Raw genomic sequence first — 26,328 nt, 5'->3', positions numbered from 1 at the left:
CCTACCAATGCCACCAATCAGTGCCACCAATCAGTGCCCACAGTACATCAGTGCCACTTATCAATGCCCACCAGTGGTGCCACTCAGTGCCACCTAGCAGTGCTGCCTGTCAGTGTCACCTATCAGTGCCGCCTTATCAGTGTCCATCAGTGCCGCCTATTAGTGTCCATCAGTGTAGCCTCATCAGCGTACATCAATGAAGGAAAAAAATTACCTGTTTGCAAAATTTATTAACAAAATATAAAACGGTTTTGTATTTTTTTTTTTTTTTTTAAATCGGTCTTTTTTAATTTATTTTTTAACAAAAAATGAAAAACCCAGAGGTGATCAAATACCACCAAAAGAAAGCTCTATTTGTGGGAAAAAAATGATAAAAATTTCATTTGGGTACAGTGTTCTATGACCGCACAATTGTCGTTCAAAGACTGACATCGCTAAAAGCTGAAAATTGGTCTGGGCAGGAGTGGGGTTTTAGGTGCCCAGTAAGCAAGTGGTTAATTTGTGTGGTTTTTTTTTTTTTTTTTTTTTTTTTTTTTTTGGGCTGTGACATTGTGGCGGACAAATTGGACACTAAGTGACACTTTTTGGGGACCAGTGACAACAATAGAGTGATCAGTGCTAAAAAAAATGCACTGATCACTGTATAAATAACACTTGCAGGGAAGGTGTTAACACCAGGTGCGATCAAAGGGTTAAGTTTGTCCCTGGGAGGCGCTTTCTAACTGTGTGGGGGGGACAGATACACTGGAGGAAAAGAGATTGTGTTTCAGCTTGGCTGAAACACAAGATCTCTCTTTTGCTCCCTGACAGATCAGCGGTTTGCCTTCTTTACATAGGCACACCGCTGCTCCGTGTCTCCACAGAACGATCGTCAGGTCGCGGCAGCCATCGCAGCCGCCGGACCCCATGATTGGCTCCCGCTGTGATTGGACACGCGCACGCACCCCCTACACCGCATGCTCAAAATCACGTACAGGTACATGATTTTGCGCAGCCAGGCCGCCCTGCCAGTATATATATGTGGTGGGCAGTCCAGAAGCAGTTAAACATAGGCAAGGATTATAATATGAAGAAGCTTCCTACTCAGTAAGTGAATAAATCAGCTGCTGAAAGTGCTTAAAAACTAAAGGTTTAAAAGGTATTTAAATCTCTGGTCATGAAAGAGTAAAAATGAACAGTACACTACTGAAAATATGATTACATTTAGGACCTAAAGTGTAAATTCTGACATGATTATATTTTGCAGTTTCTTTTTCTGCAGTTATAATATTGGTAAGTGTTTCAATGCCACCTTCATTGCCACTTGAAGACGTGGCATCATTGCCACTTTGTATGTTACAGAGACTTTTCAAATGGTTTCATCACAGCTGAGATCTTCTATTGGTATTATCCAGAAGACATACAGTTACATTCATTCGACAATGGGACATCTCTAGCTACAAAATTGGGCAACTGGTCACAGTTAGAGAAGGTAAGCACTCTTTTTAGTAAACTAATTAAGAATTGGTATATCATAAAACAGACCTGATGTATGCTTGATTATATTATATCTATCGATGAATATGATGCTTGGTATAATTATTTCTACAGACTGGATGTTTGCTTTCTTATTTAATATCTGCTAATGCAGTCATTCTTAACCAGGGTTCCTCCAGAGATTTCTGTGGGTTCTTTGATCTAGAACTGACTGACCTACCATCTGTAGGTGCCTGCACAGGTCTTGGGCCAATGGTACTTAGCAAAACCAGCAGCATGGCACAATTATCTTTTTAGTTGTCTGCAAGACTGGCATTCCCACCACCATTGTAAGAGGGCATTTTCCCCATTGATCCTCAATGAATTGGTTCTAGCAAGGGTTCTCTGGGACCTGAAAACTATTTTTGCGGGTTCTTCTGAAATAAGGCTAGAGAAGGCCCTACTAATCTATGTATTGTCTGTTATATAATTTGTACTGACTGGTGCAATGTTTTCTTACATTTTATTTTTTAATTTATATATTATTTGGTATTAATTGTAGATTTAATTTTAATGTGTTATATTTCACAGTTCTTCTTAAAAAGAAATTTGAATCTTTCCAAGGAATTAATTGATGGAACAATTCATTGCAAACCCGGAGCAGCAGAACTATTGTTACAAGACATTTATGTTATGCTGACAAATAAGAGGTAAGATATTCTGCTTTTTATGTTTGTGTTATTTACAGTGTGACAATGTGAGGCCCTGCCACGGCGTGAGTTTGTAAAATGTCACAGGATTCTCAGTTGGGGTTTGAGAAGCTCAGGTGTGCTTGTTATGAGCGGAGAAAGCTGTATTTTCATTTTTTTCGAGGTTCTGTAATCCCCGATTGGGGCCCGTAGCTTGAAGGTTTCAAAGTGTTCAAAGGTGTTCAAAGAGACAAGGCCTTCAATCCTGTGTCTAGGTTTTGCTGGAGTCCTGCAGGTTGTGTATTTTAGGACTCCCATTTGCAGACAAAGCCCTAGTTGGAAGATAGTGGTATGCTCCAACCAGGAGGTACATGTGTTCCTGCTGGAGACTATGTTGGGGGGGGGATTCCTTGTCACAGGACTGGGAGAGTCAGGACAGTTGTGCAAATCTGGAGACTGGGCAAGCTAAGGGGCTAATGAGTCCAGGGGGCTTGAGGAAGTCTGTATGTCTCTGAAAGAGTGAGAGAACTCTATCTAGAGCCCAGGAGTGGGCCCATGCACCCACGGTGCTGTTCCAAGAAGCTGAGTGAGTCAAGAGAGCCAGGAAGTAACCCGACAATTCTAACACATGAATATACTTTAATCTAAACCAGGGCTTGAAAATTTGCTTTGAATCTAGAAGCCGGCAAAAAAAGTTAGGAGCCAGTTTTTTTTTTTTTTTTTTTTTTTTTTTTTTTTTTGTGTGTGTGTAATTTGTCAGCGCCCAGGACAAGGCAAGAATTTAGCACCTCCTAACCCTAACTTACAGCAGAGTGGCCAGCCAGCTGATAACCTTGACGTAACGCTGTTGCGTCAGGGTTGTAGGCTGGCCAGAAAGAATGACAATAAAAACCTGTTCTAGGGGCAAACTCATTATTATGCCAATTGCATTGTGACAGTGGCATGTAAAACACCCTAATCTGCTGCATATTGCAGCTTAAGGTTGGTGGGTGGCAAAAACATGGCTCTACTACAACATTTTTTTCCACCCAACTGCACATCAAAAGGAAGCATTAGTGACCCTTTAAATGAAATAGGAAGAAAAAAGGATAAAAGATGTGTCTCAGTGCTGTTGATCTTCTGCTGCCTCTTTGCAGCCACTTCCTGCCTACATGTCCCTTCCCCCATGTTGACTCCATTTCTTTCTCTGGTGGGTTTCTGGTCACCATGAAATACTGGAGACCAGCTGTTCATAAAGAGTGGTAATTGTACACAGGTACTCTTCTAAAACATATCAGTAGCCATCAGACATAACACCCATGGAACCAGAAGAACTCAGATCTGGCCAGGAGGACTCCTTTCCCCTCCTCCACCTCACAAAACACCCTAAACTTTCAGAGTTACAGCTCAGCATGTCACAGCGCGGTCACAGTACAGTGGAACACACAGACCAGGCAGCTCCCCTGCTCCATCCCCCACCAGAAAACCTCCCGCTCAGAGTACTGCCAATCCACTCGCTCCGTCAGGTGGAGGCTACATGGGGGGGGGGACAAGCTGTCAGGTCCCCCTCCACCTGACTGCCTCCTGCTTCATGTACTAAGATTGTCCTGTATTTGGCTCCATAATTCTTCCCTTCAATTCTGACCAGCTTCCCTGTCCCTGCTGAAGAAAAGTATCCCCACAACATGATGTTGCCTCCACTATGTTTCACGGTGGGGATGGTGTGTTCAGGGAGATGTGCAGTGTTAATTTTTCGCCGCACATAGCATTTTGCTTTTAGGCCAAAAAGTAAAATTTTGGTCTCATCTGACCAAAGCACCTTCCTCCACATGTTTGCTGTGTCCCCCACATGGCTTCTCGCAAACTGCAAATGGGATTTCTTATGGCTTTCTTTTAACCATGGCTTTATTCTTGCCACTCCATAAAGGTTTGTCGAGTGAATGACTAATGCTTGTCCTGTGGACAGATTCTCCTATCTGAGCTGTGGATCTCTGCAGCTCCTCCAGAGTTACCATGGGCCTCTTAGCTGCTTCTCTGATGAATGCTCTCCTTGCTGGACATATCAGTTTAGGTGGATGGCCATGTTTTGGTAGGTTTGTAGTTATACCATACTCTTTCCATTTTTTTTCCATGATGGATTGAACAGTGCTCTGTGAGATGTTCAAAGCTTGGGATTTTTTTTTATAACCTAACCCTGCTTTAAACTTCTACATAACTTTTATCCCTGACCTGTCTGGTGTGTTCTTTGACCTTCATGATGCTGTTTGCTCACTAAGCTTCTCTAACAAACCTCTGAGGACTTCACAGAACAGCTATATTTTTACTGAGATTAAATTAGACACAGGTGGACTCTATTTACTAATTAGGTGACTTTTGAATGCAATTGGTTCCACTATATTTTAGTTAGGGGTATCAGAGTAAGGGGGGGGGGGGGTGAATACAAAGGCACACCACACTTTTCAGATATTTATTTGTAAAAAATGTTGAAAACAGTTTTATCATTTTCCTTCCACTTCACAATTATGTGCCACTTTGCGTTGCTCTATCACATAAAATACAGTTACAGTTTTGGCTGTAGCATGACATAATGTGTAACATTTTCAAGGGGTATAAATACTTTTTCAAGGCACTGTAAATACATTGTAAATGCATCTACCACACCAAGTTTAACCACTTACCAACCCACCGCAGTACATATACTGCAGCTCCTACAGGCACCACAATGTACCCATACATCATTGCCTGTTCAGGCACACACGTACGCCCCTGTCCACCTACTTCCCTGTGATTTGACTCAGCGGGAGTCTGTCAAAAAATCCCAGCCAATGATTCATGGCCAGGACCTGCCGATTGACTGACTGTTTTGATTTACAGCCCAGACCTCTGTGTTGACAATCAGCACAGGACTCTAAACAGAGAGAATGTTTGCTTTGTTTCTTTTCCCTGCAAACCAGGAAAAGGAAACACAAATTCATCTGTAGTAAAAATCGCCACACCTTTCACATGGTTAGGCACACAATTAACCCCTTGTTTGCCCCTAGATGTTAACCTCTTCCCAGCCGGTGTCATTAGTACAGTGACAGCGTAAAGTATTATCACTGATCACTGTATTAGTGTCACTGGAGATGTTAGTGGCAGTTTGTCAGTTCTCACAAAGGGGGCTGATTTACTAAAACTGGAGAGTGCAAAATCTGGTACAGCTGTGCATGGTAGCCAATCAGCTTCTAACTTCAGCTTGTTCAATTAAACTTTGAAAAAAAACAAACTGGAAGCTGATTGGTTTCTATGCAGAGCTGCGCCAGATTTTGCACTCTCCTGTTTTAGTAAATCAACCCCACAGTGTAAGTTAGTGTCATAGTGCCGCACTATCACAGTCCCACTATAAGTCGCTGATCACCGCCATTACTAGTATAAAATAATGTTTTCAGTACATGTACCCTAGTTTGTAGACTCTTTCATTTTCACACAAACCAATAACATACACTTATTGGGATTTTTTCTTTTTACCAAATACATTTTGGCTACAAATACAAAATGGGTACAGCGCCGCACGACCGTGCAATTGTCAGTTAAAGCGACACAGTGCCGTATCGCAAAAAATGGCCTGGCCATTGAGCAGCCAAATCTTCCGGGGCTGAAGTGGTTAAAAAAATATACTGTATTTATTGGTGTATAACACTCACTTTTTTACCCTAAAAATTGAGTGCAAATAACACGTGCGTGTTATACACCAATACTTCAATTTTAGATGCCTCAAGGGGACAGGGAGGGGGGCGGGATGAGCGCTGTCAGATTACATACAGTGAGAATCTCCTGTTTACTTGGCGGCCTCTGTAATAGGAAGTCCCGTCTCCTTGGCCGCCATTGGACCACTGTTCTGTCTATCATAGGAGATTCTCACTGTATATAATCTTTTGGCGCTTGTCCCGCCCTCCTCCCTGTCCCCTCTAGGCTGCAAATGGGCATCGATCAGGCGACACTGATGTCAATGGTGAGGCTGCTGCATTGATGTGGACTGATGAGGTCGCATTGATGGCACTTGTGAGACTGCAGATGGACATTGATCGGGCTGCATTGGTGGCAATGGTGAGACTACAGATGGGCACTGACCCTTATTTTGCTTCAAAGTTCCTTATTTAAAATTTTATTTTTTTTCCCTGAAACTTCCCTCTTAAAATTAATGTGCGTGTTATACACCTGTGCGTGTTATACGCCGATAAATACGGATATATATTTGCCTTTTTAATATCACTTTAAGCAGTAATCATAGCTGTTTATTATATAATCTAGGATTAAAATTCTCCGGGATAACGAAGTGGACTTTACTGATAGAAATTATCAACACAAGCTGCCTATGGTGGCCAGATCTACAGCAACAAAGGCAGTAAAGAGCAATATAACCCTGAGTGAGACCCTGGCTGAGCCAGACATTATCATCAACCAACAGAAAGTTCAGGCTGTTATTGATTTGCATTTGTTGCAGAGACAGCAGGAGAGAATTGATGACCCAAGTGAGTAGACTGCATACATTTCTACATAATACTTTATCTGTTTCTTTCTGTGCACCTAGGTACTTGCATATTCCATTTTTCACAATGCATTGTGAATGCCATTATTGTACACTGAGAGCTCATTGGATAGTGGGGCTTAGTTCATATGGCGAGAGTTTTCTCTGAAATTTCAGAGGTTGAGCCCAATAGTGATATAGTACACAGGGTCCCTCAGGCTTACAGAAGTTTATTGAGTTAAAGCGGAGTTCCACCCAAAAATGTAACTTCCACTTTAAGTGAAGGTGACCCCCCCTGACATGCCACATTTGGCATGTCATTTTTTTGGGGGGGGCATCCAGCTCCCACTTCCTCCCAGGGCTCCGTGAAGCCGGAAGGAAGTTCTCCTCTCCCCCCTCCCTCCGTACAATCTTCTGGGACACTTCACAGGTCCCAGAAGATTGCCCGGCCAATCACAGCGTGCAGCGCTTTTTGTAGCTGCTGACTTTTATATGGGTGGAACTCCGCTTTTATTAAAGATAATGGTTTAATTTTAAAACTTTAAAGAGTAAAAATTGTAATGACCTTCAGGCTGTATAACGGGCACATCCCAGAAACCCTAAATCTCAGAGTTCTCTATTAAAGCGGAGTTCCACCCAAAAATGGAACTTCCGCTTTAAGTGAAGGTGACCCCCTCACATGGCATGTCATTTTTTTGGGGGGGGTGGGCAGATATGCTCTTTTTAGAGGGATCCAGCTCCCTCTTCCTCCCGGAGCACCGCGACGCCAGAAGGAAGATCACCTCTCCCCCTCTCTCTCGGCAATCATCTGGGACATGTGCATGTTACAGGTCCCAAATGATTGCCCGGCCAGTCAAAGTATGCAGCTCAGCTCACGCATGCCCGGCTGTGAAGCCACAGCCGGGCACCCACAGTGACAATGACAGCGTCGCAGAGAGGAGGGGGAGAGGAGCGGGGTTTCATTCTCCCGCATCTCTGGACGGTGGGACATGTGAGTGTCCGATTAATAAGTCAGCAGCTACACTTTTTGGAACTCCGCTTTAAGTAAATTGTGATCAGAGCCTGCGTTGTTAAAAAAAACAAAACAAAAAAAAAAAACAAGAAAAAAGGCTTCTAGGAAAATCCAAAGTAAAGGCTTCTCGGCATATTCCTTTACCTGTTTCTCAAAACCCCCATATAGGGTTAAAGCAACCCTGTTGAAGCTGTAATGCAAAAGAAGACCCTGTGTATTTGCCTTCAGCTGCCTATATGTCCTACCCCCCCTCTCCATGGTTCCAGCACTGCAGCCTCTGTCTGTGTCTTCAGCATTAGATAATTCCCCGGGAGTGTCAGATGTCCATGTCCCCCTCCTTTGCAGTGGTTCTATTATCTGACTCCTACATCACTGCTTTATCCTGTGGCGACATACTGGTTTGGAGGATGGAACACCGCACATAATGGAGAACACAGACATGCTGAAGACACTGACAGGGGCTGCAGCCCTCAAATCGTTAGAAGGTAGGACTATCAGGGAGGGGACTATATAGTATGGTGTATATAGTTTTTTTTTTTTTTTTTTTTTTCAGGCATGCTCTAGTGTCTAGTGAGTTCTTAAAGGTGAAGTTTGGCCAAAGATTTTTTGACCCTACTTCTCCTACGGACCATAGAAGTGCAGTTCTTTCTGCACTCCTGTAAACAATTTTTAGCTGACAGCGAGCTAAAGTCCACTGTCAGCTGATATCACTCAACTGGTCCAGGCTCAGGATGGATCCTGACTTTACAGTTGGGACCGACAGGTGGCTCAGCCTCTCAACGAGCCGCTGGGAGACTGAGTGAGCCGCACTCGCCCCCTCCACAGCCAGTGCTCCAGTAAGCGCTGGAAGGGCAGAGGAGAGAGCTGCTGACGGACAGTCACCACTCAGAGCGGAGGGGAGAACTGAGCGATCAGCGGCCTTTGATCGCTCAGTTCTCAGTGCAAAGGCAGTGGGGCACAGATGCAGCATTGGATCGATGCTGCATTCACCTAGGTGACTGTAATTAACATTTATTTATTTATTTTTTTTAATTAAAAAAAATACATAAAAATATCCCATAGTTTGTAGATGCTATAACTTTTGCACAAACCAATCAATATACGCTTATTGGGATATTATTTTTTTTTTTTTTTTTTACCAAAATATGTAGCAGAATGCGTATTGACCTAAATCTATAAAGTTAGATTTTCTAGATATTTTTATTGGGTATATTTTTATAGCAGAAAGTAAAAAATATTGTCTGGTCTTTTTTTGTTTTATAGCGCAAAAAATAAAAAAACGCAGAGACGATCAAATACCACCAAAAGAAAGCTCTATTTGTTGGGGGGGGGGAAAGGATGTACTTTTTTTTGGGGGGGGGGGGGCGTACCACAAAAAATGGTCTGGTCATGAAGGGGGGGGGGTAAATGTTCTGGAGGTCAAGTGGTTAACAGATGTGTTACCTGTGGAGCTGAGCTGCACTCGTACAAACCAGCCGGCTTACAGACACTAAAATCCAGGATTCTAACTCATGTATGTTAGGCCATTGATTCTTTTCCATTTTTTTATATTTTGACAAATGTTTAATTCTGTAATTGTACTGTATTTTTCTCCCCTGCAAGGACGGTTTAATGTGAAGCCATCAGTGGGTGAGCTTGCCCTCCGTATCCCACCACCACCTGATAATACTGGCAGTGAAAGCAGCCTGTCCAATAGATCCGCATCATCTTTGTCCTCTTCCTCCAGTACGTATGTAAAACTGCTACATTATAATGAAAGTATTGCTGAAATATAAAAGAAAATGCAGTACTTTCTAAAATGTTATCTGAACTGTTAAAGATAAAGATATAAAGCAGCAGATTACTTTTTGTTTGATCATTCAAATATTTTTGCCACTGAATGCCCCTTTAGGAAATTCACCACAGTAATAAACGCATTCACTATATTGGCCACATTTCTGCCATTTAAAGTCAGGTTTAATTAACACTGGACAAATATAGCTGACCTTTCCTTGTCAAAAGAAGTTTATTGAGTATACAATGTTATAAAGATACATAAAGTAAGTTTACAAGGATCTATAAAGTAAGCTCATTGTTTTACAGTAGGGTTTCTATAGGTAAATATAATGAAATTTCAAATATTAAACATTGGGTTCACGTAAACCTAAATTAAAGATATATATCATTTCCTTAGTTACTTTTGTAGGCATTTAAATGATTTATACATATTGTTTACAAGTAGAGTGTATATAGGTCAAATAAATTCTGATAATGAGCTTTAATCGTAAGGTGGAGAAAAGGAAAGAGAAAGAAGAAAAAGGGTTGAAAGGTAGAGGTATGGTCCACAAGGTTGTCCCGCTTGTCAGTTTATTATTCTTTTTAGTTCTCTTTGAAGCCTTAGAATGGGTGTCTCTGTAAGTCATTTAATCTGTTACCATGGCAACAGGACAGAGTCATTGAAGTTTGACAGGAACTGTTGTTTTATCCAAGGATGCCAAAGTTTTTCAAATTTTGGAATTTGATTTTGATCGATGGCTACCATCTTAGCATGGAACATTGTATTATTCATTCTGTGAATTGTTTCTGCTAGTACCAATGTAGGAGATTTCCATGCCTTGGCCACTGTTTGTTTTGCAGCCGTTATTAGTTGGATCATAAGTTTGAATTGAGAGAGTGTTAACCATTCCGGTTTTAGATTAAGTAAAGTTATATATGGATCTGGTTGTATTATTTTTTTAAATATTTTAGATGCAATCACGAAGACTTCCTTCCAGAAGGTTTGGATTACTGTGCACGTCCACCATATGTGTAAATATGTGCCTATTTCTGGGCATCCTCGAAAACAAAGAGCTGAGGTATTAGGTGAATATTTTGCCACTCTAGCGGGTACAAGGTACCAGCGAGTTAGGACTTTATAATTTGTCTCCAGTGCTAAGATGTTGGGTGAAGATGACTTAGATGTGAGCCATATGTTAGACCAGTCCGTGTCTTCTAAAGTTCGTCCCAGGTCCTCGTCACACCTCTGAACGTAAGAGGGTCTATTAAGATTGGCTACTCCATATAATTGATTATAAAGTGATGAAATTGTACCTTTAGCAAATGGATCTTTTGTACAGATTGATTCAAAAATGGATAATTGGGATAATGGTGTATCCCCCTTTAGGAATGGTGTATAGAAATTTTTGATTTGGAGATATCTAAATATCTCAGAGTTTGGTAGATCATATTTTTCTCTAAGCGATGGGAATGAAAGGAATGATTTAGATGCTATGAAGTCATTTAGTGTCTGAATGCCTGATGTTGTCCAAGCTTTAAAAGAATTTGGGTAGATCCATGCCGGATAAAAGGCCGGATTTCTGATAAAAGAAAGGAGAGGATTGTGTGGAGATTGTAACTGATATTTGGTTTTTAGTTTATCCCAGAGAGATAAGAAGTGTTTAGTTATGGGATTATGAATTTTAAAGCGGTCTTTAGGATCAAGCCATAATAAATTTGATATTAATAGTGGGTCATTTTCTGAAGCCTCTATAAATACCCATAATGGGATTTCCTGTTTTGCATGGTATTTGGACAGACTGGCCAAATGTGCTGCTCTGTAGTAGTTAGTAAAATTAGGGTATCCCAGGCCTCCTTTATTTTTGGGAAGATGTAGTGTGTGTATAGGTATACGTGGTTTAGAAGAGCCCCATATAAACGAAGTTGCTCTTTTTTGTACTATTCTCAAAAAATAGGAAGGAATTGGAATAGGGAGGACTCTGAATAGATAAAGCAATTTGGGTAGAATAGTCATTTTGATTGCATTAATCTTCCCTATCCAGGATAAAGGAAGTTGCGACCATTGTTTTATTAGATTTGTGATCTGTCTTAATACAGGAGGATAATTGGTTGAGAATAAGTCAGAATGAGATGCTGTTAAATGAATTCCAAGATATGGGATTGATTTTTCTGCCCATGTGAATGGGAGTGCAGCCCTAGCCGGGATCAATTCCATGTTTGTGAGTGAAATATTAAGCATTAGGCATTTCTTAGGATTAATCATAAGGCCGGATAGGGCTGCAAATCCATCAAGAGCTGGTATTAAGTTAGGACCAGAGACCTGTGGTGATGATAGAAAAAGTAATATATCGTCTGCAAATATACATAATTTGTGTGTAATACCTCCTACTTCAATGCCAGTTATAGTTTGGTTTGTTCTGATGTATTGGGCCATGGGTTCGAGTATAAGGGCAAATAATAAGGGAGATAATGGGCAACCCTGTCGGGTACCTCTTTCGATATTAAAGGCTTCAGATTTGTATCCAGCATATTTTATATAGGCTTTGGGTTTATTATATAATGCTTTGATCCATGTTAAAAAGTGGGGTCCAAAACCCCATTTTTGTAATGAATATTGCATATATTGCCAGGATACTGTGTCAAATGCCCTCTTAATATCGAGAGATAGAAAACATAAAGGGATTTTCCGTTTTTTAGCAATATGTGCCAATAACACTGCCCTGCGTATATCATCGCCTGCCTGTCTATTTGGCATGAAGCCTACTTGATCTCTATGTATTAATTTTCCTATAATGCTATTAAGGCGTTTTGCTATTATTTTTGCTAATAATTTAATATCGAGGTTTAACAGAGAGATAGGCCGATAATTCACACAGGAAGTATCATCAGAAAGGGGTTTTGGGATCATACAAACAATTGCCATTAGTGTTTCTTGCCGAAAAGAATGTCCATCTAGAAGTTTGTTAAACGTTTCAGTGAGAATGGGAGAGAGTATTTCTGAGAATGTTTTATAGTATAAAGCCGAGTAGCCGTCTGGGCCTGGTCTTTTGTTAAGTTTTAGGTCTTTTATGGCGTTTGCAACTTCATCTATAGTTATAGGCTCATCCAAACTGCTTTTTTGATTCTGAGATAACTCAGGTAAGGTTATTTTTGAGAAGAAGGATTCAGCCTCTGTAGGATTAAATTCATTGTTTGTCTTATATAAAGTTGCGAGATGTGAGTGAAATTTATGGACTATTTTAACTGGATTACAAGTGTAAACATTTTTTGATAATTTCAAACGTATTGGTTTGAAAGATTTGTTAGTTGAATTTAATGCCCGAGCCAAATATGTACCTGGTTTGTTTGTATTCATGTAGAAATTGTGTTTGGAGCGTTTGAGGGATTTATCAACTGACTCAGTGAGAAATAGATCGTATTCCAATCTAGATTTTTCCAGATGAGATTTTGTACTCTGAGATGGATTATCTTGAAATGATATGTAGGCTGCGTTAAAATTGAGTTCTAGTTTTTTTGCTAGATTTTTGCGTTCCCGTTTAAATAGTGCCATTTGTCTTTGTATTGTACCACGCAAGACAGGCTTATGAGCTTCCCACAGTGTTATTGGGGAGATGTCTGTTGTATTATTAATTGATATGTATTCCTTTAAAGCTTGTTCAATGGCCATCTGATGTAGTGGGTGTTTGAGCATTATGTCCGGTAAGTACCACGTTGGGTCATGCGCTTTTGGTATGGCTGAGGCTATAGTAGTGTATACTGCATTATGGTCAGACCACGGAATCGGAATTATATCTGATGCAATAATTTCTGGTATCATTCCTATTGTTAGAAAAATATGATCTATTCTGGTGAAGGTTTGATGAGGGTGCGAGAAATAAGTGAATTTCTTTTTCATTGGGTTACTTTCTCTCCATGAATCTACCAGATTGTATTTGGAAAGAAGTTGAGAAAAAGGTAATCTAGAGGTTATTTTGGATGGTGTAAAAGGTGATTTATCTAGAAATGGGAGGAGGACCTGGTTCGAATCCCCACACATTATCACTGTTCCTATTTTGTGTGTATTAATCACTTGTAATATATGTGAGAGGAATGGTGTAGGTTGTTTGTTAGGAGCGTAGTAGGAAATCACCGTGATTGCTGTATCCATTATATAACCCATGAGTATCAGGTATCTACCTTCTGGGTCTTTAATTTCTGATGATAAGGTGAATGGTGTGGATCGGTGAAATGCAATTAGAGTTCCCCTTTGCTTGGTACAGGCAGAAGCCGTGTAAATTTGTTGATAAAAAGGAGAAATATATTTTGCAGTAGAATCTTTGGTGAAGTGTGTTTCTTGGAGGCATACTATGTGAGCCTTCTTGTTATGGAAAGTACGGAAGGCTTTGGTCCTTTTTTGAGGGACATTTATTCCCTGAACATTCAGGGAAAGTATATTCAGTGGTGCCATGGCAATAGATCAAATAGTTTTTGACTTACTTTTTGTTATGCAGAGCTGACTGCGCAGATCAACCTGTGTGGACTGAAGAGATGAATAGATAGAAAAGAAACCAGTGAATTCTGGAGTAAAGAGTAAACAAAAAACATATGAGATTAGATGATACATTGTATAAATTATTTTTTGCAAGTAATCACAATTTACCCGTGAAAGAGAATAAATATCTCTCTCAGGGGAATAAGTGCCTTCGTCACACTCCCACATAATATGGTTGGGAGAATGAGGAGGGCTAATGGGGGTACATGGATCTTCCGCTTACAGGAGAGAAGTGCTATGTCAAAAGACATCAAAATGATGTTTCATTAATTGGAGTGCAGAATATAGTTTTTGTTGAAATTATTTATTCCAGGGTGGTTATATATGGTTAGTCTTGCCCTAGGCTAAATAATTAAGTTAGAAAGGTACTGTTCGGGCGCACTCAGAGATGAGGACGTGACGTAGGACGCGACGTGAGGGGGAGGGGCTGATGCCGGCGCCTGTGTGAGGATCTGGGGCGAGCGGCTCCGGACGGGAGAGAGCTGCGAACGGGGCGATACACTGCAGCGATCCCGGTGTAAGTGTTCCACCGGGATGTCCTGGCTCCCGTGAAGGGCCCCCCCTTCTCGTCCCCCGCGCCCACGGACGGCGTCTCATACACAGTATACGACCCAGCCGGTCGGCTGGGACGTGACAGACCTGGAAACGAGTAGACAAACAGCTGATTATCAGCTGGAGGAGAAGCCCAGAGAGCGAGAGCGGGAGGAAGGGTAGTGAAGCCGCTCAAACAGCGTGCTGTCCGCCTGAACTGCTACCCGACATACCGGACACCTGACGACCCCCCCTGAGTTTTCTCTCCCCCCCCTGCTTTTCACCCAAGATCAGGACTGCGATCCTACGCTGAAGGAGGACTACTGCTTAGAGACAGCGTCAGAAGAAAAGGTAGGAATCTCTGCATATCCTTATGAGAAGTAATTGGAAAGCATAGTGGTCTATGGATGGATAACTTCCTGCATAATCAGGGTCTGAAAAGTGTCTGAGCGCAGGGAATTTTGTGTGTCCCCTCCTGGACCTGGCTGCGAATCTGTGAACAAACTGTGGGTACTATGTTTGTGGCTTGACTTCCCCCGCACGCTTGAGATCTGACTCATATACTCCACAGTACATCACCCCAGGGTCCTTGCCTTGCCTCTGGAGGAGACATAAGGAGGGGGACCGATAAGGTCACTCTCTCAGGTTCCAGTTATTTGGAAGCCTGACATAACTTAAGGAAAAACCCAGCATAAATGTAAAGACTCCTCCCTAGGCGGGCGATAAGGATTGCGACAGGCGAGGAGGGCTAGGAGGGCTCCTCCTTGGACTCTGTGTGCATTGGTTCACAATTTTCCTCTTTTTGGTTTTTTCTTTTTCCCTCTATTTTTCTTTATGTGCACGCGGTGGGTAGGCACCACCAGGAGGGATTGAGCAACACGTCGTGAGAGGGGGTCTGATACCCCAAAAGCGGATACCCGGTGGAAGCATGAGAGGGCGGTCCCAAAAATCAGCAGAACCTAAAAACTCAAGAGAGAGCCTTAATACTAGCACCATTCAAAAATATCTTACAGAATCAAACCCAAAGAGTCCAGGGCAGGATATGAAACCCTCAGGAACAAATGAAAAGAAAAAAGAACAACAGAAGCAGAAGGGGGGACAGGGGGCTAGGCCTAAGGAGGACTCGGGTCTGGAGGGGGGAGTGATGAGTGACACCCCGGAAGAGCAAAGAAATATGGACCGTGGCATGAATAGAACAGAAATGCTGGAAATGTTTGCTAAACTGGAGGGAGTGATAAAATCGGAAATCATGAATGTACGCTCAGATATGGGCCATTTACTCCATAGGGTGGAAGAAGTAGAAGAGGTATCAGCAAAGCAAGCAAAGACAATTTCTGAACTCCAAGATCAAATAGTCAAGATCCAGAGCGAAAATCGCATGCTGTCCTACAAAATGGAAGAGCAGGAGAACCAGAGCAGGCGACAAAATCTGCGAATCAGATCCATCCCGGAACAAATGAATGAAGATCTTGGGGAGAAAGTGAGAAAAATATTCAACCCCATTTTGGGTAGAAAGGTGGAGGAGGCCCTCAAGATTGATCGGGTCCATAGGGTAAGGAAACCCCCCAATCTCAATCAAGATATCCCCAGGGATGTTATCGTGAAGTTCCACTTGTACGAAGATAAGGAAAAAATATGGAGGAATCTCAGGGGTGCTCCCCCAATCTGCTTCGAAAATAAAAACCTACAGATTTTCGCGGACATATCGGCTGGAACCCTAGCACGAAGAAGACAGATGAGACCTCTATTAGATCAACTTCGAAGGGCCAACTTGAAGTATAGCTGGGGGTTCCCAACATCCCTGTTAGTTGTCAAAGACGGGAGAACACATAGGATGAGGTTTCCAGAAGAGACTCAGGATTTTTGCGCAAGTGTGGGGATCACGATGCCAGAGGAACTGAGATAAGAACCATATTGATCGCTCCACTAAGCTCACTTGAGTATGAGGGGGACTCTGAGTTTTTTTTTTTTGTTGTTTTTTTTTTTTTTTTTTTTTTTTTTTTTTTTTTTCCCCGGGGGATTGTTGTGAGCAACTAAGAATACGGGACTCGGGACTTTGGGCAATCTATAGTGCAATAAGGTGATGGCTGTGCGGGGGGTGGGGGGGGGTGTGGGTCCTAGTAGGGGCGTCCGCCTCTTGTCCTCTTAAACCTCCCTCCGTGCGGGGGGGAGGGGGGGGGAGAGAGTTTTTTTTTTTTTTTTTTTTTTTTCTCTCTCCCCACCACCTTCCCCCGCGTAGCGGGGGGGCGGCACGGGTTGCCGGCTTATCGGCACCACCCCTCGAAGCAGTGCGCGCTGTACGGGATCTGGAACATCCTCTACAAGCGGGCCTTGGGCTGGGCGGCAGCCGGGGGGATGGGGGGAGGGGCCGGGGTGGGGGGTGTTCAGGGGTGGGGATGAAGGGGGGGTGGGGTGTTCCTGCGAGGGGGATCTTAGAAGGGCAGAGAGGAGCGGCCAGGGCCGTGAGCCTAAGTAATGCCTGACCTCAAGTTTCTCTCATATAATGTAAAGGGCCTCAACTCTCCCGTAAAAAGACATAAAATTCTGAAGGAATTGCAACATTATGGGGCTGACATAGTTTTTCTCCAAGAGACTCATCTGGTGCTGGAGTCTAGGATCAGGCTTTTCTCTCCGGGCCTGCCGCAATGGTTTTATAGTGACTCCCCCATCAGAAGAGCAAAGGGGGTGGCAATTGGTTTCTCAAAGTCTTCAAACTTCTCATTAATAGATAGACTGACAGACCCGGATGGCCGGTATATTTTCTTGAAGGGCAACATCGGAAATAAGATATTCACTCTGGCGAATATATATTGCCCCAATAAGAAACCAATGTCTTTTCTCGGTCAGGTGTTGACGAGGCTGATGAATTTCAGAGAGGGAGAGGTGGTATTGGCGGGAGACCTCAACTTCTACCTGGACACTGGTCTCGATACTGCGTCCCGGGCACAGGGGACGAGCAGGGCCTCTACTGCCGCAATTGGGCGGCGGCTTTTTGACTGCCGCCTTGTAGATGCTTGGCGGACGCAACACGCCAAGGATAGGGACTTTACCTTCTTCTCCCCTGTGCACGGGACGTATTCGAGACTAGACTACATCTTTGTTGACCATGGCCTCTTGGAGCAAGTACAGGAAACTAAAATTGAGATTATTTCACTTTCAGATCACGCACCGGTCACCTTAACGTTGCGGCTCCCTGATAGGGTCGAAGGGACTTATGCGTGGAAACTGAATGAATCTCTGCTCAAAGATCCAAAAGTGTTGGGGAAGATACAAGAAGAGGTTGACTTTTACTTTAAAGCGAACGATACAGGAGAGGTTTCATACTCCATTCTATGGGAAGCACATAAGGCGTTTACCAGGGGGGTCCTTATCTCCATGGGAGCGGGTATTAAAAAAAAGAGAAGGGAGGAAAGGGAGAGGCTGCTCGCTGAAATTTTCATCTTGGAGCAGAAACACAAGGCGAGAAGGGGATTTAATCAGGAAATCTTCCACCGACTAGTCGATAAAAGGGAGGAGCTGAGGGATATTATAGATCAGGAAACTAAGAGATCCCTTAATAGATTAACAAAAGAAAATTACCTGTGGGCAAATAAGTCTAGCAAGCACCTGGCCAGAATGATCAGAAAGAAAAAAGACAGGAATTTCATAGGCAAAATACAGAACAAAAAAGGAGAGCTTATCAGCACTAGTACAGGTATAGCAGAGGAGTTTAAAAAGTTCTATGGAGCGCTCTACTCCATAGGCCTAAATAGAACGGTCAGCCCTACACAGGGGAAGAGGGTCGAGGAGTTCCTAAGGGAGGCAGGAGTGGCGGAGCTTACAATGGAAGAGAGAGAGGCTCTGGATAGACCGATCGGAGAGGAAGAGATCATGGCAGCCCTCAAATCCTCCCCGAAAGGCAAGAGCCCAGGCCCCGACGGCTTCACCACATTATATTTGGAGAAGTTGAAACACATATTAGTCCCTAGATTGTGCCAATATTGGAACAATCTGGGTAATAACTGCGAGATGGGAAGAGAGGCGTTGTTAGCCTCAATTACTTTAATCTTAAAAGAGGGGAAAAACGATAGGCTATGCTCCAGTTATAGGCCCATCTCGTTGTTGAACGCAGATGTGAAGCTCTTTGCAAAGGTTCTGGCTGGGAGACTGAAGGAGAGAATGGCATCCCTGGTTCATGCAGATCAAGCGGGTTTCATACCCGGGAGACAGAGCAGAGACAATGGTGTACGAGCAGCGCTCCTTTTGGAGTTAGGTAAACGCAAGGGACCCCCAGTCCTATTCCTGTCAGTTGATGCGGAAAAAGCGTTTGACAGGGTAGACTGGGGGTTCATGTTGAAAACGTTGGAAGTTATGGGGGTGGGGCAGAGGTATATCTCCTGGGTGAGGTCCCTTTATAGTCACCCTATGGCTACAGTTAGGGTCAATGGGGTATTATCAGAGCCTCTGGAGATGAAAAACGGCACTAGGCAGGGGTGTCCGTTGTCCCCTCTACTGTTTGTTCTGTCTCTTGAGCCTCTCCTCGCTACCATTCGCAACGACCCAGATTGCAACGGGGTGGGAACGGGAGGGGAGGAGCACAAACTCGCGGCGTTTGCCGACGATATACTATTTTTTATTACCAACCCCAGAATTACCCTCCCGAACCTGCTCCGAGTAATCAGAGGGTACGGGGAACTATCAAATTTCAAAGTCAATTTGAAAAAGTCGGAGATCCTAAATATTAGCGTAGACAAGGACGAGGCCTCCCACCTCGCTCAGGTATTTCCATTTCCCTGGAAAGAAGAAATTAAATATCTAGGGGTAAAACTCTCCAACTCCATAAATGGATTGTACCATAAAAATTATTTACCACTGCTGGATGAGATTAGGCAGGAAACTAGAAGGTTAGCTACGAGACCGCTCTCGTGGCTTGGTCGCGTGAATGCGGTTAAGATGATACTGACCCCTAAGATACTTTTTAAATTCCAGATGCTCCCCATCCCACTTCCTCTGTATTACTTTGGAGCCTTAAGGAGACTGGTGGCGAGTTTTGTCTGGGGGGGCAAAAAACCACGTATTTCTTACGTGGTTTTGAGTAGGGGGAAAAAAAAGGGGGGGCTGGCCCTACCGGACTTTTATAGATATTACATATCAATCACAATATCACGGGTTATTGAATGGTCCAAAAAGGATACTGAAAAAAGATGGGTCAGATTAGAACACTACATGAGTAACACTGATTTACGTAGGAAAGTATGGAATCCACCAAAATATCGAGCACTGGGCACTAACACAGCGGTTTTGACACAAAACACTCTTAAATATTGGGATTTGGTACACACACAGAATAAGTGGACATTTAACTCACCTTTAATTTACATGAAAGATAATCCTTTTTTTGAGCCAGGGACGAGGGAGGTGGGGGGGAATTGGTTAAAAGACGAAGGTATCCAACTTAAAAACTTCCTTAGTAACAATGGAAGCTTACGCACATTCTCCGAGTTAAAGGCAGACTCGGGGATTGGGGTTCTGGACGTGTGGAGGTACCTTCAGCTCTCGCACTTCACTGAAAAGCTCCCAGGGCCACTTAGGGGTGAAGGGGAATACAGACCACTTGAGCAGCTCTGTGAGAGGGAGCAGCCGCGTGGGACTATCTCACAAATCTATAGGATCTTGGGCACGAGACTGGAGCTGGAGGTGCCCCCGTACATCAGAAAGTGGGAACGGGAATTAGGTTCACAATGTGGTGAAGTCACCCTAGAGAAGATTTTGAAATTGGTACATTTGGCAGCACAGGATTCCAGGAGAATGGAAACTCACTATAAATGTTTAGCAAGATGGTACGCCACCCCAGACAGACTCGCCAAAATGGACAACACCAAATCCAACTTATGTTGGAGGGGCTGCACCTCTATAGGTTCGATGGCCCACATGTGGTGGGAATGCCACGTTATTAAAACTTTTTGGGGAAAAATCATAAGTTTGATCAAGGTAATTACAGGAGAGGTTATCCCGATAGATCCATGGGTATGCCTTTTTCACGGCACGTCAAAGACGGTGAGGAGTTATCGCTCCTCTATGGTAGCCATACTGCTGGATGCGGCTAAAAAGCAGATAGCAACAAAATGGCTAGACCCGGCTGCACCAAATATCCGGGACTGGCTACTTAGCGTTAACGAGGTGTACAACGTCGAAATTATAGATAGCAGAGGAATTGTCCCCGGGGAGGGAGAGGTAGGAGAAGGTAAATGGGAGGGATGGCAAAGGTATAAAAAGACTTGGAGTTTTGCCGAGCAATTTATAGATAGTACTTAGGGGGCCGGCGAAGTGGACAGTGACATGAGTCCATCAATGTATTAGCAGCTGTCCTCTAGATCCTCCTGCAGGAACAGGGGTGGGCGGGATTGGGGGTTTTTGGGTGGGTAGGATGAACTCTGTTAATGAATTTGTTATCTTTTTCTTTTTTTGTATTTGGTTGAGTTCGGTTTTTATGGAGAAACAGTAAATAAAGTATTTAAAAGAAGAAGGGAAAAAAAAAAAAAAGGAAAAGAAAGGAAAAAAGAAGCTACACATGATGTGAAAATCAAAAGAGACAGAATTGACACTGATAAAGTGGAGGAAGTCTCTAATGGAATCACTGAGGTGGCAGAAAGAAAAAAAAAAAAAAAAAAAAAAAAAAGAAAGGTACTGTTAATAACTTTGGTATTGATGAAGATAGTTTGAATTATTTTGGGATTTTAACCCTTTTAGAGTAAACAATTACATATTTTATTCATATGTAACTGTTTAGATATGTTAACTCATAAAATTGAGGTTGTATTGCTTCAGATTAGAATAAACAAAAACATAATTCTAGGAACTAGTTAGGTAATAATACATTTGTTTTAAGAAAAGAAAGAAAAAGCTTCCATTACTTCTAGATTATTGAACATATTTGTCCTAAAAAGTAATAAATCTATTGTTATTACCTGATAATATATAACTGAACAAGAATTTCCTTATTTCACTTATATATTCTAAGGCTATATGAATCAGAAGTAATAAGAAATATAACTGGAATGTAACATGATCCCACACAGTGTGTGACTATCAGAATGCAGTTACATTCAGTTATAAATATAGGTTTTTTATAGAGAACCATCTCTTAGTATAATAAATGAAGAGATATCAGGAATTAGGATGTCAGTCCATTGAATCTTCTTGGTCCATGGATGATGTGGCATAACGGCCTCTTTTGTGAGAATGATGATTCCCATTTTGTTCTGAAATTTTCTGGGTGCTGCCTGAAGGTGAAGATGATGCCATTCTTCTGCGTGTGGGTTCTGTCAGATTTAATTTTAAAAGGGTTTGTTGTAGTTCATCTGCTGATCTGCTTCTGTAAATTGTACCTTGGTAGTTAAATCTGACTGAAAAGGGGAAACCCCATTGATACATAATGTTGTGGCGTTGCAGTTCCATTAGTTGGGGTTTCATGGATCGTCTTTTAGTAATAGTAAGTTGGGATAGGTCAGCAAAAATTTGATAATTGTGTCCTTGAAAATTAAGTTCCTTTTTTTCTCTTGCAGCAATTAGTATTTGTTCTTTCGTTCTGTAATAATGAAATTTTGTGATTATATCACGTGGGGGTCCATCTTTCTTTTTGGCTGTGAGGGCTCTGTGTACTCTGTCCAGTTCTAAACGTTCAATAGGGATATCTGGCTTTAGTTCTTGTAATAGAGCAGTAATAGTAGATTGCAGGTCTGTCACAGTTTCAGGTATTCCCCTTATGCGCAACTTTGAACGTCTGGCTCTATTTTCGTAATCTTCGAGCTTAGTTTGAAGTATTAAATTCTCTTTTTTTAATTGTTCCAATTCTGTTATATTTTCTTGGGTTGTAATTTCAATTTCATCCATTTTTATTTCTAGGGCTGCGGTGCGGTTTCCCAGCTCTCTTATTTCTTTGATTATGCTTTTTGTTATTTGGTCTGAGGTTTGTTTTAAAGCCTTATGAAGCATCTTTTCAAATTGTAATAATATTACTGGGGATGTTGAGGAGGCTTGTGGAGAAGTTTGTGAGAGGATTTGTTCTGTATCTGACTCAAATGGAGAGTCTTGCTGTGACATTTTCTGTCTGTGAGAGCGCCCTGATGCTGTATCTTGTGAGGTGACTGGAGCTGCTTCAGCTGCAGTGAGTGCCTGTGAGCTCTTTGTGAGGTGATTTTTATTTCTGCCACGGTTTCCTCCCAGTACCATATTTCCTGCCCAAACTTTCACAGTTTGTTCCCAGGGGCAAAAAGGTTCAAATGGATACCTTTTGAGCCTGCAGGCTCCGCTTTGTCCTTCTCTTCTCTCCTCAGCGGTGTGGAGCTCTAACAATGCATGTCTGCTCCGCTAGGCTCCGCCTCCTGCCCCCTCATATAGCTGACCTTTCAACCATTGCTTTGAATCATTTAGTGTTTCTACATGGAGAATGAATGATTTTGCTGTTCCATCTAAAATCCTCATTTGCATACACTCCTTTTTTATAAATATGCTCCAATCTGCCATTTTCCTCCCTTATTTTCCAAAAAAAAAAAAAAAAAATGTACCTATTAATGTAACCCTACGATCACTTTAACAGCCATGCTGTCAACAGAATTCTAAACATGCACAAAGCCAGCTTTCAGTCTCTGGTGACAGTTTAGAACTTTTAAAGTGACTATAGGACTATTTTGATAAATCTCTTTTCTAAACACACTACCCCAGGTTTTGGGGCTCATAGGGCTCTCTGCAGAACATACTGTAGGAAAGTTTGTACAGACATCCCTTTGTGCCCAGAACCTTCTGTACCTATCAACCTCTAATAATGATAGATTGCCTACGTGGCCAAAAGTGTCCAATTATGTGCTAGCCACCTCCCAACCATGATCGGCAACCTATTACATTGATGGACGATCTGACTGAATAATGGTGAGGTGCGAGAGGAAGGAGTGCTACATGCCAACACAGAAACTGGTTTATGGTTTGCATTACAAAAGCGTAGGTTTTGGGGCCACCATAACGTTATAAGTGCCTGCCATGGTATCTGATGTAATAGGCTGCACAGCAAAGTTGTATAAATGTCAAGTTGCTCAAGTCTTGCAAAGGTGTGGGTACTTTTCCATGCAGGTTTTTTTTTTGCACACTTTTTTGTTACAGGTAGTGACTCTTTATAGCTGTTATTGGATTACTAGTGCTTATTGTTCACTGTGGTTGTGTTCTTCATTTACATAGGCATTCGAAGCAAATCAAATGTTAACTTCAAAGAAATTCAAGTCAAGCAAGGAGATAGAAGTTATGTGTCCTCCAGTATGACCTCTACAGCATCATCATCCGCATTAAGCACATCCTAAGCGGAAACATGTGTATATGAGTCTATCCCAATGTGATTTGTGTCCTGATCATTAGACAGTGTGGTGTCTTCTGTTAAATGATTTATTAAAGTAATGGTATATTATTTTCATAAAATACCAAGACTAGATCGAAAGCATAATACACAACTTATGGTGTTTCAGAACCTGCATTGTAAGTTTTGTTGGCTCTTGTGACATTCAGTAATAAATTGTATCTGAATCATTGCTGCATCCTTCACACAGTCCCGGCATCCCACACTCACATCTCACATTTAACAGCATGCATTATTCAGGCTGTTGCAAGTTCTGCCAGTCAATGGAAGGGGTGCGCCTATTATTTATTTATTTTTTTTCCAGGATTGCAGCCAGGAATGTGGCCATATATGAGATCTGATGTGGACTTAGGACTAAGACCCAGCCCTATTTTATTATCTAACACATGTTTCTCAATGTACAAATGCAAGCACTGCCTGTGGACATTGGGAAAGGTTGCTCTAACATTTTCTTGTTATTCTTTTTTGTAACAGTAAACAAAAGATCCATAGAGGTAGACAAACATCAATTTCAGCCTTATGTGGTGTATACTATATTCAGAACCACAAGACCAGTACCAGTAGATATGCACAATTTCCCAGGCATGCATTTTCTTGCATTGTGCAGACAGCATGGTGCTGAAAAATGTATTGTTGGGCATTAGAGTAATGCAAAAAACAAACAAACAGTGAGTTGTGATTACAGTATAATCAACCCTTATTACATTATTGTGATCAAATTAAGGCCTTCCCTAATTAATATGAGTTTCCTCAGAAAGCTGCAGGTTCTTCACAGAATACAAAGGTCTATAGGGTGGTCAGTCTGGTATGTGTTTGCTGTCCTATCAGTACAACTAATCTTTTCCATGTTTTTGGGTATTCGGGGCTCTGATACATCCTACTGACTTAGCCTGCAATCCAGCCATCATCTCTTCCTGCATTTGGACTATGTCCTTCTGTCTTGAATATTCTGATCTGATCATGTTATTTAACATCCATTGGCAATATTATGATCTTGTATGTATTTATTAAAATGCTTGACCTACGCAGTCTTACCTGAAGGCCTCGATACGCAAAACAAAAGACACTGACATTAAAAGACCTTAAGAGAGCCAGTATACCAGCATGGCAACATACAAAATCAAAACCTGTGGGTCTGTCCATCACACCCCAATACAATTAGGTAACTCCAAAAGATTGTACAAAAAGTTTGGTTTTCAATTTCTTTCGAAATCCTGGTATCCTGGTGCTCCTGCAAAAAATAAGTACAGCCATGCTCCTGGTTCAATCTGTGGATGTGGCGACTTCAGCTCCCACCACTCCACAAACCATGCCATCTATCGGGGACTTAGTCATAGAGGTAAAGGACAGAAGAACTTGTGCATCATCGGCTGTGAAGATGAAAGGATAAACATGTGAAAGTGATTGAAGTGATGGGAAATGGAAAAATAATATCTGTAGCTGAAAAAGGATATGTGCCAAGAAATAAAATAATGAACAATGAGAAGTGAACTATTGGCTATCTTGTAGATCCTGTTAGTAGTCATGGTAATAGGTTATACAGTATATGTATGGACACATATAAAATTAACAAGTGCTACCAAGAAGTTAAATCAAATTCAAGATAAGGAACAACAAGTAGAGATAATATGAACAAAAAGAGTGAATAGTAAAAGGAGGGTTAACAATACGCCCATTAATTATCAATAACCAATTTTCATCCACAATACTAATGGCCGGAGGCACCAGGAAAGGCTGTACCCTTTCTCTTATTCTTTTTATTCTTGCACTGGATCCCCTCCTTTGCCTCCTTGAGTCTCAACCCGCTTTCCAAGGCATAACCATAGGCTACAAAATCGTATTATTAACTGCTTTTGCAGGTGACCTGCTACTTTGTACAGTCTTCCCTTCTTAACATAATGTCTCTTATTAATTCCTTTGCCCTAATTTAAAGTGATTGTAAAGCTTTGTTTTTTTTTTAAAATAACAAACGTGTCATACTTACCTCCAATGTGCAGTTAGTTTTGCACAGAGTGGCCCCGAACCTCGTCTTCTGGGGTCCCCGGTGGCTCTTGCGGCTCCATCCCACATCAGATAACCCCCTAGGAGAAGCGCTCTCCAGGGGGATTACCTTGCGGGTGTGCTCCCAAGTCCAGCATTCAGCGTCCATAGATGTCGAATGTAGGGCTCGGCCCCACCCCCCGGGTCATTGTATTTGATTGACAGCAGCGGGAGCCAATGGCTGCGCTGCTATCGATCTATCTAATCAAGAGCCGAGAACCCCAAGCAGAGGAAGAGCACGTCTCGGGCATGGAAAATTCTAGGGCGCGGGTAAGTAAAACGGGGGGGGCTGTGGGGGCCGGTCACTGTCAGGTGTTTTTTCACCTTAATGCATAGGATGCATTAAGGTGAAAAAACACAAAGGTTTACAACCCCTTTAAGGTTATTCCATCAATTTTTCAATAAATCAACAGAACTCTAACTAAAGCCTAGTACGCATCGGCCGGT

At 42.2% G+C, this 26,328-nt stretch overlaps 1 protein-coding gene across 1 annotated transcript in view; it reads left to right on the top strand.

Moving 5' to 3' along the window:
• SPATA4 (spermatogenesis associated 4) overlaps positions 1-24,865 on the top strand; it is a 34,835-nt gene extending 9,970 nt beyond the window's left edge. Inside the window, exons 2-6 of the mRNA XM_073606669.1 lie at positions 1,342-1,471; positions 2,047-2,165; positions 6,414-6,634; positions 9,245-9,367; positions 23,670-24,865. Of these exons, the coding sequence (XP_073462770.1) occupies positions 1,342-1,471; positions 2,047-2,165; positions 6,414-6,634; positions 9,245-9,367; positions 23,670-23,788 (712 nt within the window). The 3' untranslated portion in view covers positions 23,789-24,865. The remainder of the gene's footprint in view (positions 1-1,341; positions 1,472-2,046; positions 2,166-6,413; positions 6,635-9,244; positions 9,368-23,669) is intronic.
• Positions 24,866-26,328: the final 1,463 nt, after the last annotated feature.

This window comes from Aquarana catesbeiana, linkage group LG01 (genome assembly GCF_042186555.1).
Source record: "Aquarana catesbeiana isolate 2022-GZ linkage group LG01, ASM4218655v1, whole genome shotgun sequence".
NCBI classification, from domain to species: Eukaryota; Metazoa; Chordata; class Amphibia; order Anura; family Ranidae; genus Aquarana; species Aquarana catesbeiana.
This window is presented reverse-complemented; position numbering and strand designations above follow the sequence as displayed.